Here is an 18,643-nt window from a genome sequence, read left to right as displayed (position 1 = left end):
AGTCCTCCTCGATCCACAGCTCACATTAGAAAAACACCTTTCAGCTGTAGCGAGGGGGGCGTTTGCCCAGGTTCGCCTGGTGCGCCAGTTGCGGCCCTATTTGGACCGGGAGTCATTGCTCACAGTCACTCATGCCCTCATCACCTTGAGGCTCGACTACTGTAATGCTCTCTACATGGGGCTACCTTTGAAAAGTGTTTGGAAACTTCAGATCGTGCAGAATGCAGCTGCGAGAGCAATTATGGGCTTCTCCAAGTATGCCCATATCACTCCAACACTCCGCAGTCTGCATTGGTTGCCGATCAGTTTCCGGTCACAATTCAAAGTGTTGGTTATGACCTTTAAAGCCCTTCATGGCACCGGACCAGAATATCTTCGGGACCGCCTCCTGCCGCACGAATCCCAGCGACCGGTTAGGTCCCACAGAGTTGGCCTTCTCCAGGTCCCGTCGACTAAACAATGTCGTCTGGCGGGACCCAGGGGAAGAGCCTTCTCTATGGGGGCCCCGACCCTCTGGAACCAGCTCCTCCCTGAGATTAGGATTGCTCCCACCCTCCCTGCCTTTCGAAAACTCCTTAAGACCCACCTCTGCCGTCAGGCATGGGGGAACTAAAACACCTCCCCCTTGCCCATGTTGTTTTGTTGATTGATTGACTGTGTGCCTGTTTTTTATATATACTGTTTTTATGAGATTACTAATTTTAAATTGTAATTAGATTGGTGGGCATTGGATTTGGTATTATGTACTGTGCTGTTTTTTATTATTGTTGTGAGCTGCCCCGAGTTTGCGGAGAGGGGCGGCATATAAATCCAATAAATCTAATCTAATCTAATCTAAATTAAATTAAATTAATAAATACAATAAAAATACAATATATTAAATAAAATAAATTTAATAAAAAATAAAAAATAAATTAAATTAAACAAATGTAATAAATAAATACAATAAATTAAATAAATAAATGCAATAAATTAACTAAATTAAATAAAATACAATAAATACAATACATTAAATTAAATAAATTAAATTAAACAAATGTAATAAATTAAAGTAAAATAAATTAAGCATATGTAATAAATAAATTAAATTAAACAAATTTAATAAATTAAATTAAACAAATTTAATAAATTAAATTAAACAAATTTAATAAATTAAATTAAATAAATTTAATAAATTTAATTTAATAAATTTAATTGCTTGCGTTATCCTCTCCCAAGACTACCTGGCTAACTCATCTCTGTTTGCCCCAGATTTGCACGGACGTTGATGAATGCAACAACGGGAACAACGGAGGTTGTGACCCTAACGCAATTTGCACCAACACGGTGGTGAGTAGTAGCTCCATTTGGGAACAGCAGGAAGGGACTTTACAAAAAAAACGTGCGCGGGTCCAGGAAGGAGGAAATTCGCACAATTCCCACCCGACCCCCGTCTGATAATGTTCCGTGAAAGCTGGCCAGGTTCGGTCCCCCTTCATTTTGCTTTACCCTGCCTTTCTTCTCTCTCTCTTAGGGGTCTTTCAAATGTGGGCCGTGTAAATCCGGTTTTGTGGAGAAGGAGGCGGGCAGTTGTACCCCGCAGAAGGCGTGCGAAAGCCCGAGCCACAACCCTTGCGACGTCAACGGGTACTGCCTCTTCGAACGCAACGGCGATGTTTCCTGTTCGGTAAGAATTCTCCTCTTGAAATCCTGAGGTTCGGGTGGAAGGCCGGAGGCCAAGTAGGGTAGGGGAAGGTAGACTACTCTTAACGATGGAGGCTCCATTTAGCTGTTTCCGAGTCTTTTGGAAGGTAGAGGAGAGGAGCTGATGTGTTCTCTCCAGGTTGTGTTGCCTTTCGCTGGGAAATTGTGTGATTTCATTTGGCACACCCTTATTAAAATTGTTTTCTGATTTCAGGTTGCGCCTTTAATAAAAAAAACATGTTGTGATTTCAGTCTGCATTCTTAATAAAAACCATTTTGTGACTTCATTGCGCATCCTTAATTTAAAAAAAACTTGTGATTTCAATCGACACCTTTAATAAAATTATTTTCTGATTTCAGTCGGCCCCCTTAGTAAAATTATTCCATGATTTTAAATCATCATCTTTAATTAAAATCAATTTGGCCATAGGCCGATCTCCTTCCTTAATACCGATTACAAAATATTAGCCTCAATTATGTCAAAAAGACTTTTAAAAATTCTAAACCAAATAATACACTCAGATCAGAATGGCTTCCTGCTGCACGGAAACACGAATCATATTAGACACACTTGAATATTACAATAAACAAATCGACAAACAATCTGCACTAATTTTTGTCAATTCCATTATTGGCCGTTTTTTATAGCACAACTAGAAACAACGCAATTCGGTAACAGATTCATAAGATTGATTCAATCTCTGTATGCCGCTCCGAGTCTTCGGAGAGGGGCGGCATACAAATCTAATAAATTATTAAATTATTATTATTATTATTTATTCCGATCAATAAAATTATTTTCTGATTTCAGCCGGCACCCTTGATAAAACCATTCCACGATTTTAAATCGCCATCCTCAACAAAAACCATTTTGTGATCTCGATTGGCCTCCTTAAGCGAATTATTGTGCGATTTCCATCGGTCTCCTTAATCAAATTGTGGCTTTTCTTTTTCCTCTGCCTGTCTAGTGCAACGTGGGTTGGGCCGGCAACGGAAATGTGTGCGGGCGGGACACAGACATCGACGGCTATCCAGACGAGCCGTTGCCCTGCATTGACAACCACAAGCACTGTGCACAGGTAAAACACACAGTCACAAGTGGGAGGAGATGGGTGATAGAATAGAATAGAATAGAATAGAATTTTTATTGGCCAAGTGTGATTGGACACACAAGGAATTTGTCTTGGTGCATATGTTCTCAGCGTACATAAAATAAAATATACATTTGTCAAGAATCAAGTGGTACAACACTTAATGGTTGTCATAGGGGTCAAATAAGCAATGAAGAAGCAATATTAATAAAAATCTTACGATAAAAGCAACAAGTGACAGTCATACAGTCAACATGGGAGGAAATGGGTGATAGGAATGGTGAGAAAAACTAGTAGAATAGAAGTGCAGATTTAGTAGAAAGTCTGACAGTGTTGAGGGAATTATTTGTTTAGTAGAGTGATGGCGTTTGGAAAAGAACTGTTCTTGTGTCTAGTTGTCTTGGTGTGCAGTGCTCTGTAGCGACATTTTGAGGGTAGGAGTTGAAACAATTTGTGTCCAGGATGCGAGGGGTCAGTAAATATTTTCCCCGACCTCTTTTTGACTCGTGCAGTATACAGGTCCTCAATGGAAGGCAGGTTGGCAGCCATTGTTTTTTCTGCAGTTCCGATTATCCTCTGAAGTCTGTGTCCATCTTGTTGGGTTGCAGCACCAAACCAGACAGTTATAGAGGTGCAGATGACAGACTCAGTGATTCCTCTGTAGAACTGGATCAGCAGCTCCTTGGGCAGTTTGAGCTTCCTGAGCTGGCGCAGAAAGAACATTCTTTGTTGTGCTTTTTTGATGATGTTTTTGATGTTAGGTGATCATTTTAGGTCTTGAGATATGATAGAACGATGAGAAAAAAAGCTAGCAGTAATAGTAGTGCAGACTTAGTAAATAGCTGGACAGTGTTGAGGGGATTATTTGTTTAGCAGAGTGATGGCATTTGGGGAAAAATTTTCTTGTGTTTAGCAATGACAGCTACAAACATCGTGCACAGGAAAGTGCAGAAAAGAACAACAAAGAGGATCAGGGGAGACTCAAACATACAAAGAGCTGTAATTCTGTAATTCATTGATTTCAACACCTCTGGCATTTCTTACTCTGTTATTTTACAAATAATATACTTCCAAGACTGGTTAATATTTGATCGAAACATTTAAATATGTGAAAGGGTTAAATAAGGTTCAGGAGGGAAGATTTTTTTTAATAGGAATGAACACAAGAACAAGGGGGCACAATCTGAGTTTAATTGGGGGAAAGGTCAGAAGCAACATGAGAAAATATTATTTGACTGAAAGAGTAGTAGATGCTTGGAACAAATTTCCAGCAGACGTGGTTGGTCAATCCACAGGAACTGAATTTAAACATGCCTGGGATAAACATAGATCCATCCTAAGATAAAAATACAGGAAATAGTATCAGGGCAGACTAGATGGACCATGAGGTCTTTTCCTGCCGTCAATCTTCTATGTTTCTATTTTTTCAGGACAACTGCCGGTTGACCCCGAACTCAGGGCAGGAAGACGCAGATAATGACGGCATTGGTGACCAGTGTGACGATGATGCCGATGGCGACGGAATCAAGAATGTGGAGGTACCCCAAAATTCAATGTATACATGGCAATCCCCATGTACTGGATGAGCAATGGCCAAGCCAGCCGTACCTCACCCACAAGCTATTTCTAAGGATGCTTTCAGACTTCTCAGACCCCTCCCTATAGCAAATAAAATGTGTTGGGGGCACTGCAGATTTGTGAGCGGGGGGCCGTTTTCAAAGACATTCTCCTGATTCTTGGCAAACAAGGTGTAAAGGATTTGGGGCATAGATTGGTTTTAAGGCATGTAAAATGTAGGGTAGAATCCAATTACTGCCACTACTGGTCGATGTGCACGTAGCTTCGGGTGACTGGCGGGGGCACATCCGGCGGGCGCAAATGCTTGTCCGAATGAGATTTGGCTACTGCACATGGGTAGGAAGCAATATCTCGCAGGTTCTGATGAGAGCTCTGCATCCGAGGCAGAGACGGAGCCAGGGCCATCAGAAAATTATTAGCTACCTTCGGGGTTGGAGATAAGTGGGGCAGAAGAACAGCTGGAGCCTGTTCCCGATGTGAGCTGCCAGGAGAAAGGAACAATTGAGGAACAGAGGTCGACTCAGGAGTAAAAGCCCAAGGGGATGCTGGATGGCCCCTCCCATAGGACATAAATATTGCTGTGTGTTAAATGGTATATATACTTGCCGTGTGCTAATACTACTGTGTGCTAATACTAGAATTATATTCTATTATAATAGAATAATAGAACATATTGCTGTGTGCTAATAATATATGATATATTGCTGTGTGCTAAATGGTATATGTACAGTGCTACCTCATCTTACGAACCCCTCATCATACAAACTTTTCGAGATATGAACCTGGGGTTTAAGATTTTTTTGCCTCTTCTTCCGAACTATTTTCACCTTACGAACCCGCCGCTGCCGCTGGGATGCCCTGCCTCCGGACTTTCGTTGCCAGGTGAAGGCTCCCCTTGTTGGGAAACCCCACCTCCAGTCCTTCCATTGCCAGCAAAGCGCCCGTTTTTGCGCTGCTGGGATTCTCCTGAGGCTCCCCTCCATGGCAAACCCCACCTCCGGACTTACGTGTTTTTACGATGCTGCAGGGAAATCCCAGCAGGGGAATCCCAGCATTGCAAAAACGGGCACTTTGCTGGCAACAACAGAAGTCCGGAGGTGGGGTTTCCCAGCGAGGGGAGCCTCAGTGAAATAGCAGCATCGCAAAAACGTGGAAGTCCAGAGGTGGGGTTTCCCATGAAGGGGAGCCTCAGGGGAATCCCAGCAGTGCAAAAACGGGCGCTTCAGCTGGCAAAAGGGGTGAATTTTGGGCTTGCATGCCTTAATCGCTTTTCCATTGATTCCTATGGGAAACATTGTGGGGTTTTTGTGACAAGGCGTGAAGCCTAGGTCGGAATAGGAGTCTTTTCACACAACACACACAGACACCTGTCTTATTCTACAGGATAACTGTCGTCTCCTCCCCAACAAAGACCAGCAAAACTCGGACACAGATTCATTTGGCGACGCTTGTGACAACTGCCCCAACGTCCCGAACAACGATCAAAAGGACACCGACCACAATGGGGAAGGCGATGCGTGTGACAACGACATTGATGGGGATGGTAAGGCCCTCGACGCCCCACAGCTGGAGGGGAGGGTCGATCCTGTAGCCATCCAAGATTGCAACCTTCCATTGAAGTGTCTTCGGAGCTGTCTGAGCTTGGTTGAAAGAAAGCAGATCCCACCTCCTCCTAGTACTGATGGTGTTGCCTAGTCAGGTTATGAAATGCCTGCAAGGGAAATAACCAAGCTCAGAGAACCATTAAAGATATCACAGATCTCCTCCTCCTCTTCTTCTTCTTCCTCTTCTTCCTCCTCCTCCTTTCAGCAAAGCCATTCTTTTCTAGCACTGATGAATGATGTTACCTAGTTGCAGTGATGTGTCGCTTAGGGCTTGGAAAACATTCTTCACAGAGAGTAACAATGAAAGAGTTTGCAAGGGGGTAAAAGCTGGGAACATCGTTAGGGCTGGAAAGAAACTTATTCGGAGCAAGTTGGAGCAATGACAAAAACCCTGCAAAGTCTTAAGGCTTGGAAAACATTCTTCACAGAGAGTAACAATGAAAGAGTTTGCAAGGGGGTAAAAGCTGGGAACATCGTTAGGGCTGGAAAGAAACTTATTCGGAGCAAGTTGGAGCAATTACAAAAACCCTGCAAAGTCTTAAGGCTTGGAAAACATTCTTTGCAGAGAGTAACAATGAAAGAACCTGCAAGGGGGTAAAAGCTGGGAACATCGTTAGGGCTGGAAAGAAACTTATTCGGAGCAAGTTGGAGCAATGACAAAAACCCTGCAAAGTCTTAAGGCTTGGAAAACATTCTTTGCAGAGAGTAACAATGAAAGAACCTGCAAGTTAAGAGCAGGGAAGATTGTTAGCACCTAGTTAGGGCTGGGGGGGGAAAAAGCTACATTCAGAGTATAAGACGCTCCTGAATTTTAAGCCACTTTATGGAGGAAAAGGTACGTTTTATACTCCCAAAAATACAGTACTTTCCTTGCAGGGGGAAAAAATGTGAAAGCTTCGATTTGTTAATTTTCTCTCCAGGAACTCAAACTACCTGTGTAGAATTTGCTACGATCAAGATATCGAAAAAGAATCAGACATAGGGAAACTGAAAATAAAAAAGCTTTGCTAACTACTGTTTTCCCTCTCTAGGGATTCCCAACGGGCTGGACAATTGTCCGAAGGTACCCAACCCTCTGCAGACTGACCGGGATGAAGATGGTGTTGGGGACGCTTGCGACAGCTGTCCAGAACTTAGCAATCCAACTCAGGTTTGATCCTCCAGGAAGTTACAAGAAATGTAGACTGATATTTATCTTGGAATTTATTTATTTATTTTTTATTTATTTATTTTGTCCAATACACAATGAGGGTTTTAGTGGGTATATATCTATATACACATAGTAAAATACATGATGAAGGTTATAGAGGAGATACTCATAGTAAAATATATCTAAGAAATAATAGAAAAGAAAGTATAGTAATAGAACATATCAATGAAAGAATAGAAGAAGAGATATAGGAATAGAAGAAAGGTATAAGAGATATAGGAGATATAGGAGAGCAATAGGACAGGGGACGGAAGGCACTGTAGTGTACTTGTACTCGCCCCTTACTGACCTCTTAGGAATCTGGATAGGTCAACCGTAGATAATCTAAAGGTAAAGTGTTGGGGGTTTGGGGATGACACTGTGGAGTCCGGTAATGAGTTCCACACTTCGACAACTCGGTTACTGAAGTCATATTTTTTACAGTCAAGTTTGGAGCGGTTAATATTAAGTTTAAATCTGTTGTGTGCTCTTGTGTTGTTGTGGTTGAAGCTGAAGTAGTCACCGACAGGCAGGACGTTGCAACATATGACCTTGTGGGCAATACTTAGATCTTGTTTAAGGCGTCTTAGTTCTAAGCTTTTTAGGCCCAGGATTCAAAGTCTAGTTTCGTAGGGTCTTCTGTTTCGAGTGGAGGAGTGAAGGGCTCTTCTGGTGAAGTATCTTTGAACATTTTCAAGGGTGTTAATGTCTGAGATGCGATATGGGTTCCTAACAGATGAGCTGTATTCGAGGATGGGTCTGGCAAAAGTTTTGTAAGCTCTGGTAAGTAGTGTGAGATTGCCAGAGCAGAAGCTACGTAGGATTCGGTTTACAACTCTTGAAGCCTTCTTGGCTATGTTGTTGCAGTGGGCTTTGGCACTTAAATCTTTTGTTATTAGTATACCAAGGTCTTTAACCGAGTGGGGATTATCTGTGATAATTTGATTATTCAGTCCGTATTTGGAGTTCAGATTCTTCTTCCCAATGTGTAGGACAGAGCATTTGCTAGTTGAGATTTGGAGTTGCCATGTGTTGGACCACTCAGAAACAGCATCAAGGTCTTTTTGGAGAGTAATTGTGTAATCGGTGGTGTTGAAGAGTTTTACATAGTCGGCGAAGAGGACACAGTTTCTTGTGATGTAATCGCAAAGGTCATTGATGTAGAGTCATTGATGTAGGTCTGAGGTGCTGTAATCCCTTAAAACCTGGGTATCCTCAAATGCTGGCCTCTCCCAAATGCTGCACCAACTACATGCTTGCTTGTTCACCTGACATCCTGGTTTCTTTCAGACAGACATGGACAGTGATCTGGTGGGAGACGCTTGTGACACGAACGAGGACAGGTAACAACAAACCCAATTCCGATGCTTGAATCCCGTTTTAAAAATAGATTTTGTCCCCGCCAGATGACAAGCTACAATGAAACTAGGTTCGAGGGAGGGGGTTTTGTCAAGGTTTTGAAGGCTTATAAACCAGCATTTGTCTGGAAACAGACCGTTATCAGAACGATGGAAGTCCACACGTGGCTTGGAAATATTGGAAAGGAACGGGTGAGGAAAAAGTCCAATGGAGAAGGGAGGAATGCTTCCAAGTCTTCACTAAGGAGCATGGGTTTTGTAGTCCTAAACCTCAACAGGACACCAGGCTGCCACGGCGGCTCTTAGGGCAGAGGTCATAAAAATACTGCCATTTTACTGAACACACCAAAGACAATATCAAAGAAGCTAGAAGGGAAAGAAGACTCCGAATATTATAAGATATGGGGAAATGATTATAATTACCGGTAGCTAGAGGAAAGAAAGCATAAATGAAAAGAAATTACATAGAAAGAAAATCCAAGAAACTAATAAATATAATTCAAAGATAAATATGTTTATGTATGTATTTTTTTTTAAAAAAATACTGCCATTTTAGGTATAACCCCTATTGAACCCAAAATTTCTAGGGCTAATTGGTACATTAAGTCTTTGAGTCTACGGGAGGCAGCATTATTGATAAAAAATAGTGAGGTAAAAGAATACGAAGAAATAAAAATTGCAGCAATAGAAAGTGCCCAGGCAACTATAGTGCTTGGGTGGAAAGATGACAATAAATGGACGATAAAAAATTGGTGCAAATACATGGCGGATCACATTCACTATGAAATTATGGAAATTAGACTACATAGTTATAATGAAGGAAAATTAGCAGCAACAATGAGGCGGTGGGAGAAGGTTAAAAATTATATATTAACAACATCAGTAAGCGATGCAAATGTAAGAAATAAAATTCAATCACTCTATAAAGAATGAACAATGTAACCCAGAGACAAAGCAAATGAAGGATACAAAATGGATTCTTCCCTGGTGAAGGGAATTTTTTTTCTGTATGGTGATGGCACACTTTATGCTTTCTGTTTTGTTTTTTGTAAAATTCTAAAAAAATCAATAAAAAATTATATTAAAAAAAAAAAGTCTTCGAGTCTACGGAGAAGGGCAGCATACAAATCTAATTAATAATAATAATAATAATAACAACAACAACAACAGTCAAGTTTTCTCCACAGTTGTTCAGTGAATCACTTTTAAATCTAATAAATAAATAAATAAATGAATGAATGAATGAATGAATAAACAAACAAACAAATAAATAAATTACTAACATAGTGAAATCAATCATGGTCATAAGTATGTATGTATGTATGTATGTATGTAACATATTTTTTGCTGATAATTGAAAAGGAAGGAAGACTACCATAGATCTATTCTGAGCTTATTATGCTCTCATCAGCTAGTCAGACCCTTACCAGGATTTGAACCTGCAAGGCAGTAGCTTTAACCTCAGGACCACCGGCTCTCCTCCGTCTCTGCTTGTGGCTTATTTAACTCTCACCGCTTCCTCTTCCTGTCTCCCAGAGATGGTGACGGCCACCAAGACACCAAAGACAACTGTGCGGAAATTCCTAACAGCTCGCAGCTGGATTCGGACAACGACGGGCAGGGCGACGACTGTGATAATGACGATGACAACGATGGGATCCCAGACTACCTGCCTCCTGGGCCTGACAACTGCCGCCTGATTGCGAATCCCAACCAGAAAGACGTCGACGGTAACTGTCCTTGCGGGAAGGAAAGAGATCTTAAATTTTTCCCGGAGAGCTCTTGGTTTTATCTGGGATGCAAGGATTCCCGTCGTGTAACGATTTAGGTCAGAGGTCTTCAAACATGGCAACTTTAAGACTTGTGGATATCTATCTATCTATCTATCATATCTATCATATCTATCTATCTATCTATCATCTATGTATCTATCATCTATCCATCTATCTATTCTATCTATCTATCTATCTATCTATCTTCATATCTATCTATCTATCTAATCTATCTATCTATCATCTATCTATCATCTATCTATCATCTATCTATCTATTCTATCTATCTATCTATCTATCTATCAACTATCTATCTATCATCTATCTATCTATCATCTATCTATCTATTCTATCTATCTATCTATCTATCTATCTTCATATCAATCTATCTATCATCTATCTATCTATCTATTCTATCTATCTATCTATCTTCATATCTATCTATCTATCTATCTATCTATCATCTATCTATCCTATCTATCTATCTTCATATCTATCTATCTATCTATCTTCATATCTATCTATCTATCTATCTATCTATCATCTATCTATCTATCTATTCTATCTATCAATCTATCAATCTATTCTATCTATCAATCTATCTATCTATTCTATCTATCTTCATATCTACCTATCTGTCTGTCTGTCTGTCTATCTATCTATCATCTATCAATCTATTCTATCTTCATATCTATCTATCTATCTATCTATCTATCTTCATATCTATCTATCTATCTATCTATCTTCATATCTATCTATCTATCTATCTATCTCTCTATCTATCATCTATCTATCTATCTATCTATCTATTCTATCTATCTATCTATCTTCATATCTATCTATCTATCATCTATCTATCTATCTATCTATCTATCCTATCTATCTATCTTCATATCTATCTATCTATCTATCTATCTATCTTCATATCTATCTATCTATCTATCTATCTATCATCTATCTATTCTATCTATCAATCTATCTATCTATTCTATCTATCTATCTTCATATCTACCTATCTGTCTGTCTGTCTGTCTGTCTATCTATCATCTATCTATCTATCTATCTATCTATCTATCTATCTATCTATCTATCTATCTATCTATCTATTCTATCTTCATATCTATCTATCTATCTATCTATCTATCTTCATATCTACCTATCTATCCATCCATCCATCCATGCATCCATCCATTTCCTACTAACCAAATTAAAAGCTGGATAAAAACTCAGGTCTTTCCAGCTTAGTTAGTTTGCCTTAGTAATGCCTTTGGCGAATGAGTTCACACGTGTTTATTGATCTGTGTAGGCAACGGCGTGGGAGACGCCTGCGAGGAGGATTTTGACAATGATACGGTGGCCGATCCTATAGACGTGTGTCCAGAGAGTTCCGAAGTGACATTGACCGACTTCCGGGCCTACCAGACGGTCATCTTGGACCCTGAGGGAGATGCTCAAATTGATCCCAACTGGGTTGTCCTTAACCAGGTAAGGAAAATGGAATATCATCTATCGGGCAACCTGTTCTGAAGTTGCTGAGATGTCCACACAGTTGTAGGGTCTGTTAAAATCTTCCTTCCTTCCTTCCCTCCTTCTTTTTTTCCTTTCCTCCCTTCCTTCCTTCTTTCTTTCCTTCCCTCCTTTCTTCCTTCCTTTCTCTTCGTTCCTTCGTTCCTTCGTTCCTTCCTTCCTTCCTTTCTTTCTCCCTCTCCCTCCCTCCATCCCTCCCTCCCTCTCTCTCTCTTACTCTCTCATCACTAAATTTTATTTTCAGGGTATGGAAATCGTCCAAACCATGAACAGCGATCCAGGCTTGGCTGTAGGTAAGCAGACTGATGTTAGCTTGTTTGTTTTGGAGGCGCTTTCATGGTTTAGATTCTCAAAACATCCTTAGACAATACAAATAGTGATGGTTTTGCAGTTATGACGGCCCTGAACTTTGCAACCGGTCAGTTGTCACTAAATGAGGACTGCCTATAAATGTGTTCGTTGGCCAATTGCGAAACCGAAAGCGAAAGTAAATCACGATTCCAGCTCCTCCTTTTCATTCCTGACCCCTGGGCCCAACTGCCACTAAGTGAGGACCACTTGTAAATGTTAGTTGGGCGATTGTGAAACCGAAAGTGAAAGTAAATAATTATTCCAGCTCCTATCTTTGGTTCCTGACCAGCCCCCCACGAATTTTTACCCTCCTTTCATTCCTGGCCCCCCTCTTAACCTTACTCTCGACTCCGTGGGGTAGGATACACGGCGTTCAATGGGGTGGACTTTGAAGGCACTTTCCACGTCAACACCGTGACCGATGACGATTACGCCGGCTTCATCTTCGCCTACCAAGACAGCGCCAGTTTTTACGTGGTCATGTGGAAACAAACCGAACAGACCTACTGGCAGGCCACGCCTTTCCGGGCCGTGGCTGAGCCCAGCCTGCAGCTTAAGGTGAATGACGTTTAGCATGAAGGCGGGAGGGTGGTGGTAACCCAAAGGTCATTTAGCTTTATCCGCTCCCGAAATAATCTTATCTGCAGGGCGGGTTCCTTTTGCTTACAAATGCTCAGCACGACTGATTGGCGGATATTTTTAAAGACATTAAAATTCAAGCCAACATGAGCAAACCACCATGGCTTTTCTGCCGTCAATCTATGTTTCTATATTAAGTTAAATAAATAAAAAAATTATTTAATAAATAAATAATTGTATTTATTTATTTTATTTGTTTACTTATTTATTATATATTTATCATTCTTTATTATTAAATTTTATTTAATAAAATAAACTTTTATATTAAATTTAATTAATTTTTTTAAATAAATAAACAAATAATTTTACTTATTTTATTTATTATCTATTAATTTATTATTAAATTTTATTTTTTCTTCCGAGCACACGCAGAAGTCCAGTTTTTGGCACTGTACATGTGTTTGCCATCTTGGCTTTTTTTTTGTTCTTTATTTTATTTTTTATTCTATTTTTTGGCAACCGCGCAGGCCACAAGGCGTGGCCACGCGGCGAGGGTGGAATCGAACCGGCAGCGAGGTAAGTTTAGTCCCTGTCCCTGGAACAAACCCTTTCACAACCCAATTCAAATCCCACAGTCGACTTAACGACCGTATTCGAGTCTAAAATTTCCATTGCTAAGCGAGATATCACTTGTGCTTTGCCCTATTTTTACGGCGCTTTTGTGACCGTCATTAAGCAAATAACCACAGCGGTTAAATTAGCAACGCAGCTAGTTGGGTGAATCTGGGTCCCCCCGTGGACGTTACTCGTCGGAAAGTCTCAAAAGGTGAATCATGTGACTTTCGGGGCACTGTGATGTCATAATTATGACTCACTCGCTAAGCATCTGAATTCTGACCACATGACCAGATTTCGGCTAAATCGAATGCCAATATTGCCATTTTTTTTCTCGTCCCGACAGGCGGTAAAATCGGAAACGGGGCCTGGTGAATATCTGCGCAACGCCTTGTGGCACACGGGCCACACCCCCGGCCACGTCAAGCTACTGTGGAAGGATCCTCGCAACGTCGGCTGGAAGGATAAAACGTCCTACCGCTGGCGTCTCTTGCACAGGCCGCAAGTGGGCTACATCCGGTGAGAATAATCCCAGTTTTTAATTTGCAATTCCGCGCTCGATGGCAGCCCAAACGTACAGCTGCTTCCACTCCTTCCACCACCACCCCAAAAGCAAAGTTTTGGTTTAGTGTCCTGCATAGGCAAGGCTAAATTGTGTTTTCCAGTTTGGCAGCTTAATGACCAAATGTTTCTTCTCTCTCCAGAAAACCCCAATTCATGGTTAAAAGTTCTTTCTGCATCCACAAAAGCCCAACTGAGGGCCATTGTTTCTTTCCATCCAGAAAACTCCATTTCACAGCTAAATGTTCCTTCTGCATCCACAACACCCACAATTGAGGGCCAAACATTGTTTCTCCATCCAGAAAACTCCATTTCTCAGCTAAATGTTCCTTCTGCATCCACAACACCCACAATTGAGGGCCAAATATTGTTTTTTTTTAATCCAGAAAACTCCATTTCTCAGCTAAATGTTCCTTCTGCATCCACAACACCCACAATTGAGGGCCAAACATTTTTTTTTAATCCAGAAAACTCCATTTTGCAGCTAAATGTTCCTTCTGCATGCAGGAATCATCAATTCATAGCCCAATGTTTCTTTTGCATCGAGAGAGAGAGAGAGAGAGATGATACATAGATAGATAGATAGATAAATAGATAGATAGATAGATAGATAGATAGATAGATAGATAGATAGATAGATAGATAAGAAATAGATGATAGAGGGTGTGTATGAGAGAGAAGAGAGAGAGATGAGAAACAGACAGAGACAGACAGACAGACAGGTAGGTAGGTAGCAATAGCGATACTATTTAGACTTATATACCGCTCCACAATGCTTTGACATCCCTCTGTAAGTGGTTTTACAGAGTCAGCCTCTTGCCCCCGACAATCTGGGTCCTCATTTTACCGACCTTGGAAGGATGGAAGGCTGAGTCAACCTTGAGCCTACTGAGACTCAATCTGCCAAACTGCTGGTAGCTGGAGATCAGCAGAAGTTCATTTGCAGAACTGCACACTAACCACTGCACCACCGAGGGAAAGCCATACACACACACACAAAATATATCCTCTCCTGCCACTTCTGAATTTTCATTTCCAAGTTGGCACTGAATCCAAGTTGCATTCCCACTTTAAGCTCTGGCCGGTCCACAATTTGCGGGTCTGTGTGTGTTTGTGCACGCCAGAGTCGCTCAGTCTCTCTCTCTCTCTCTCTTTCTCTCCCTTTCTCTCTCTCTTTCTCACACTCTCTCTTTTTCTCCCTTTCTCACTCACTCTCTCTCTTTCTCTCTCTCTCCCTCTGTCTTTTTCTCTCTCTCTGGCTTTCTCTCTCTCTCTTTCTCACTGTCTTTCTCTCTCTCTGTCTTTCTCTCCCTTTCTCTCTCTCCCTTTCTCTCTCTCTCTCTTTCTCACTCTCTCTTTCTCTCTCTCTTTCTCACTCTCTCTTTCTCTCTCTCTCCCCTTCTCTCTCTTGCTCTTTCTCACTCTCTGTCTTTCTCTCTCTGTCTTTCTCTCCCTTTCTCTCTCTTTTTTCTCTCACTTTCTCTCTCTTTCTCTTTCTCTCTCTCTTGCCCTTTCTCTCTCTCTTTCTCACTCTCTCTCTCTTTCTCTCCCTTTCTCTCTCTCTCTCTTTCTCTTTCTTTCTCCCTTTCTCTCTCTCTCTCTTTCTCTCCCTTTCTCTCTCCCTTTCTCTCTCTCTCTCTCCCTTTGTCTCTCTCTCTTTCCCTCTCTCTTTTTCTCTCTCTCTCTTTCTCACTCTCTCTCTCTTTCTCTCCCTTTGTCTCTCTCTTTCTCACTCTCTCTCTCTCACTCTTTCTCTCTCTCTCTTTCTCTCCCTTTCTCTCTCTCTTTCCCTCTCTCTCTCTCTTTCTTTCCCTCTCTCTTTCTCTCTCTCTTTCTCTCTCTCTCTCACTCTCTCTTGTTCTCACAGCCGGCTTTTGCTCTCTTCCACAAACCCCCCTCCCAAACTGCCCCCACATCCCCGGGGAGCCCCCTCAAGGCATTGTCTGAGTTGTCATAGCAATCCCATGCGGGAATGCACTCATGCGCTCCGAAGCCGGACAATGCAGGGAAAGGTCAGAGCAGGGCGAGCATAGGAGAAAGAAAGGAAGAATGAACAAGGGTGGGAATTTGACACCCTGCCCCCCCCCCACTTTCCCCTCCCCTTGCTTAGCTGGGTGGGGGAAGGGGAGAAGGAAGAGGAGCGTTGAATTTCTGACAAACCCCCCCCCCCCTGGAGAGAAATTGCCCAGAAATGCAGTTCTGGCTTCCTCATTTCCAAAAGACCGGAATTAAAATGAATGCTGGACCCTGATTTTGAAGTGAAATTAGTAGCTGGACTCAAAAATTGTGGGTTTCTAAGCCCGATTGATGACTAAGCACTCCTTCTGCATCCCCCAAACCTCAATTGATGTCTTAAGAGTTCCTTCTGCAGACTCGGGGCGGCTAACAACAGTGGTAAAACAACATGAACAATCCAATTAATAAAAACAACTAAAAAACCCTTATTATAAAAAACCAAACATACACACAAACATACCCTGCATAACTTGTAGTAGCCTAGGGGGAAAGGATAACTTAACTCCCCCATGCCTGGCGACAAAGGTGGGTCTTAAGTAATTTGCAAAAGACAAGGAGGGTGGGGGCCATTCTAATCTCTGGGGGGAGTTGGTTCCAGAGGGCCGGGGCCGCCACAGAGAAGGCTCTTCCCCTGGGGCCCGCCAAACGACATTGTTTGGTCGACGGGACCCGGAAAAGGCCAACTCTGTGACCTCTGTGAAGGCCAACTCAATTGATGGACAAACATTCCTTCTGCCTCCCCCAAACTTCAATTGATGGCTAAAGGTTTCTTCTGCATCCAGAAAACCCCAATTGATGGCTAAGTGTTGTTCCTTCCCATTTCTGTTTCTCTCCTCGCCTCTCCCCCCGCAACCCCCTCCCCAGGGTACTACTCTACGAAGGACCCCAGCTGGTAGCTGACTCCGGGGTGGTCCTCGACACCACGATGAGAGGCGGGCGCCTCGGCGTGTTCTGTTTTTCTCAGGAGAACATCATTTGGTCCAACCTGCAATACCGGTGCAACGGTGAGCAGTTTGACGCAAATCAGCCGAGTTATGGAAACCTTCCAAAGGATTGAGGGGTCATAATTTCTGACCACCTCCAAATGGGTGAACAGTGCGGTCAGGCGGTAGGGAAAGCGAGTCAAATGCTTGGCGGCATAGCTAGAGGTATCACAAGCAGGAAGAGGGAGATTGTGATCCCGCTGTACAGAGCCCTGGTGAGACCCCATTTGGAATAATACTGTGTCCAGTTCTGGAGACCTCACCTACAAAAAGATATCAAGGGGTCCAAAGACGGGCTACAAAAATAGTGGAAGGTCTTAAGTATAAAACTGATCATGAAAGACTTCATGAACTCAATCTGTAGAGTCTGAAGGACAGAAGGAAAAGGGGGGACATGATGGAAACATTTAAATACACTAAAGGATTAAATAAGATTCAGGAGGGAAGTGTTTTTAAAAGGAAAATGAACCCAAGAACAAGGGGGCACAATCTGAGGTCAGTTGGGGGAAAGATCAGAAGCAAGGTGAGAAAATATTATCTGACTGAAAGAGTAGTAGATGCTTGGAACAAACTTCCAGCAGAAGTGGTTGGTCAATCCACAGTAATTGAATTTAAACATGCCTGGGATAAACATAGATCCATCCTAAGATAAAATACAGGAAATAGTATAAGGGCAGACTAGATGGACCAGGAGGTCTTTTTCTGCCGTCAATCTTCTATGTTTCTATGTCTATCACCAAACCTCAAAATTGCTTCATCTCTTTTTCTATTGTTCCTTTTCTAGATACGGTCCCCGTCGACTTTGAACCGTACCGCCGGATTTTGCTAGAACAACCTTAAAAACCTGAAACGTCACCCGTAAAGGATTTTGAGGGGGGAGGGTCTCCCCACCCACACGGGATCCATTGGTTGGAGAGCCACCCGATTCCATGCTGGATCGAACTTGCAGAAGTCCTAAAAAACGCCGCACGACACAACATTGAGGGGGTCCTCTTTGGATTGGATTTGGAATTGTTCTCTTAGGGGCCTCCCTCCCTCCATAAAATCATTTTTATAAAAAAAAAATATATCTGCAGCTTTTCATATTTTGGGGACTCCGGGCGTGAATAAATGAGTTTGTAATAAATATCGTGTTTCCACTAAAATAAGACCCAACGTGGAAAATTAGCCCTAGGAGAGGGATGGCTGATTTTTGGCTTTGGGGAAGGCCGTTTCGCCCACTGGAGGCTTTCAAGGAAGCTTCCCTGTAACCCCGGAGTGCAAAAAATGGCCCAACGGGCAAACAGGAAGTTCAGAAAAACAGACTTCCTGTTTGCCCATTGTGCTGTTTTTTTGCCCTCCGGATGCTTTCCCGATGACTCCAGAGGGCCAAAAACAGCACAACAGGCATACAGGAAGTCTGTTTTTCTGAACTTCCGGTTTGCTCAGGTTTTTTTATTGACTTAACGCCGGCGAGCGATTCGCTTAGCGACGGCGACAAGAAAGGCGTCGCCCAATGGGACGAAGGCAGGAAAGGCGGTAAAACGGGAGAAAACCAACGACTTTAACAAACGTCCTCTCTTAATGGCGTAAATTTTGGGGCTCGATTATGGGGGTGGGGTCATAAGCAGCGATGGGTTCGAAATCCCGTCGCTGTGGGTTTGCTTCTCCGGGGCATGTAGGCGGAGTCTCCCTCGGCTAGCGGCTCATAGAACTGGACCGGACCAGTATCAACCTATCGCTGGGGTTCTAAGTTG

The 18,643-nt window shown here is 42.3% G+C and overlaps 1 protein-coding gene and 1 long non-coding RNA gene across 2 annotated transcripts in view; one reads left to right on the top strand and one right to left on the bottom strand.

Moving 5' to 3' along the window:
* THBS3 (thrombospondin 3) overlaps positions 1-17,972 on the top strand; it is a 29,866-nt gene extending 11,894 nt beyond the window's left edge. The window contains exons 10-23 of the mRNA XM_070766622.1: positions 1,252-1,329; positions 1,514-1,666; positions 2,652-2,762; positions 4,205-4,312; positions 5,736-5,895; positions 6,988-7,106; positions 8,436-8,488; positions 10,040-10,233; positions 11,582-11,760; positions 12,047-12,095; positions 12,515-12,711; positions 13,694-13,866; positions 16,789-16,928; positions 17,692-17,972. Of these exons, the coding sequence (XP_070622723.1) occupies positions 1,252-1,329; positions 1,514-1,666; positions 2,652-2,762; positions 4,205-4,312; positions 5,736-5,895; positions 6,988-7,106; positions 8,436-8,488; positions 10,040-10,233; positions 11,582-11,760; positions 12,047-12,095; positions 12,515-12,711; positions 13,694-13,866; positions 16,789-16,928; positions 17,692-17,747 (1,770 nt within the window). The 3' untranslated portion in view covers positions 17,748-17,972. The remainder of the gene's footprint in view (positions 1-1,251; positions 1,330-1,513; positions 1,667-2,651; positions 2,763-4,204; positions 4,313-5,735; positions 5,896-6,987; positions 7,107-8,435; positions 8,489-10,039; positions 10,234-11,581; positions 11,761-12,046; positions 12,096-12,514; positions 12,712-13,693; positions 13,867-16,788; positions 16,929-17,691) is intronic.
* LOC139175498 (uncharacterized) overlaps positions 1-18,643 on the bottom strand; it is a 39,880-nt gene that overhangs the window by 20,711 nt on the left and 526 nt on the right. The gene's annotated exons all lie outside the window — the stretch shown is intronic.

The sequence above is a fragment of the Erythrolamprus reginae genome, chromosome 13 (genome assembly GCF_031021105.1).
Source record: "Erythrolamprus reginae isolate rEryReg1 chromosome 13, rEryReg1.hap1, whole genome shotgun sequence".
NCBI lineage: Eukaryota > Metazoa > Chordata > Lepidosauria > Squamata > Dipsadidae > Erythrolamprus > Erythrolamprus reginae.
This window is presented reverse-complemented; position numbering and strand designations above follow the sequence as displayed.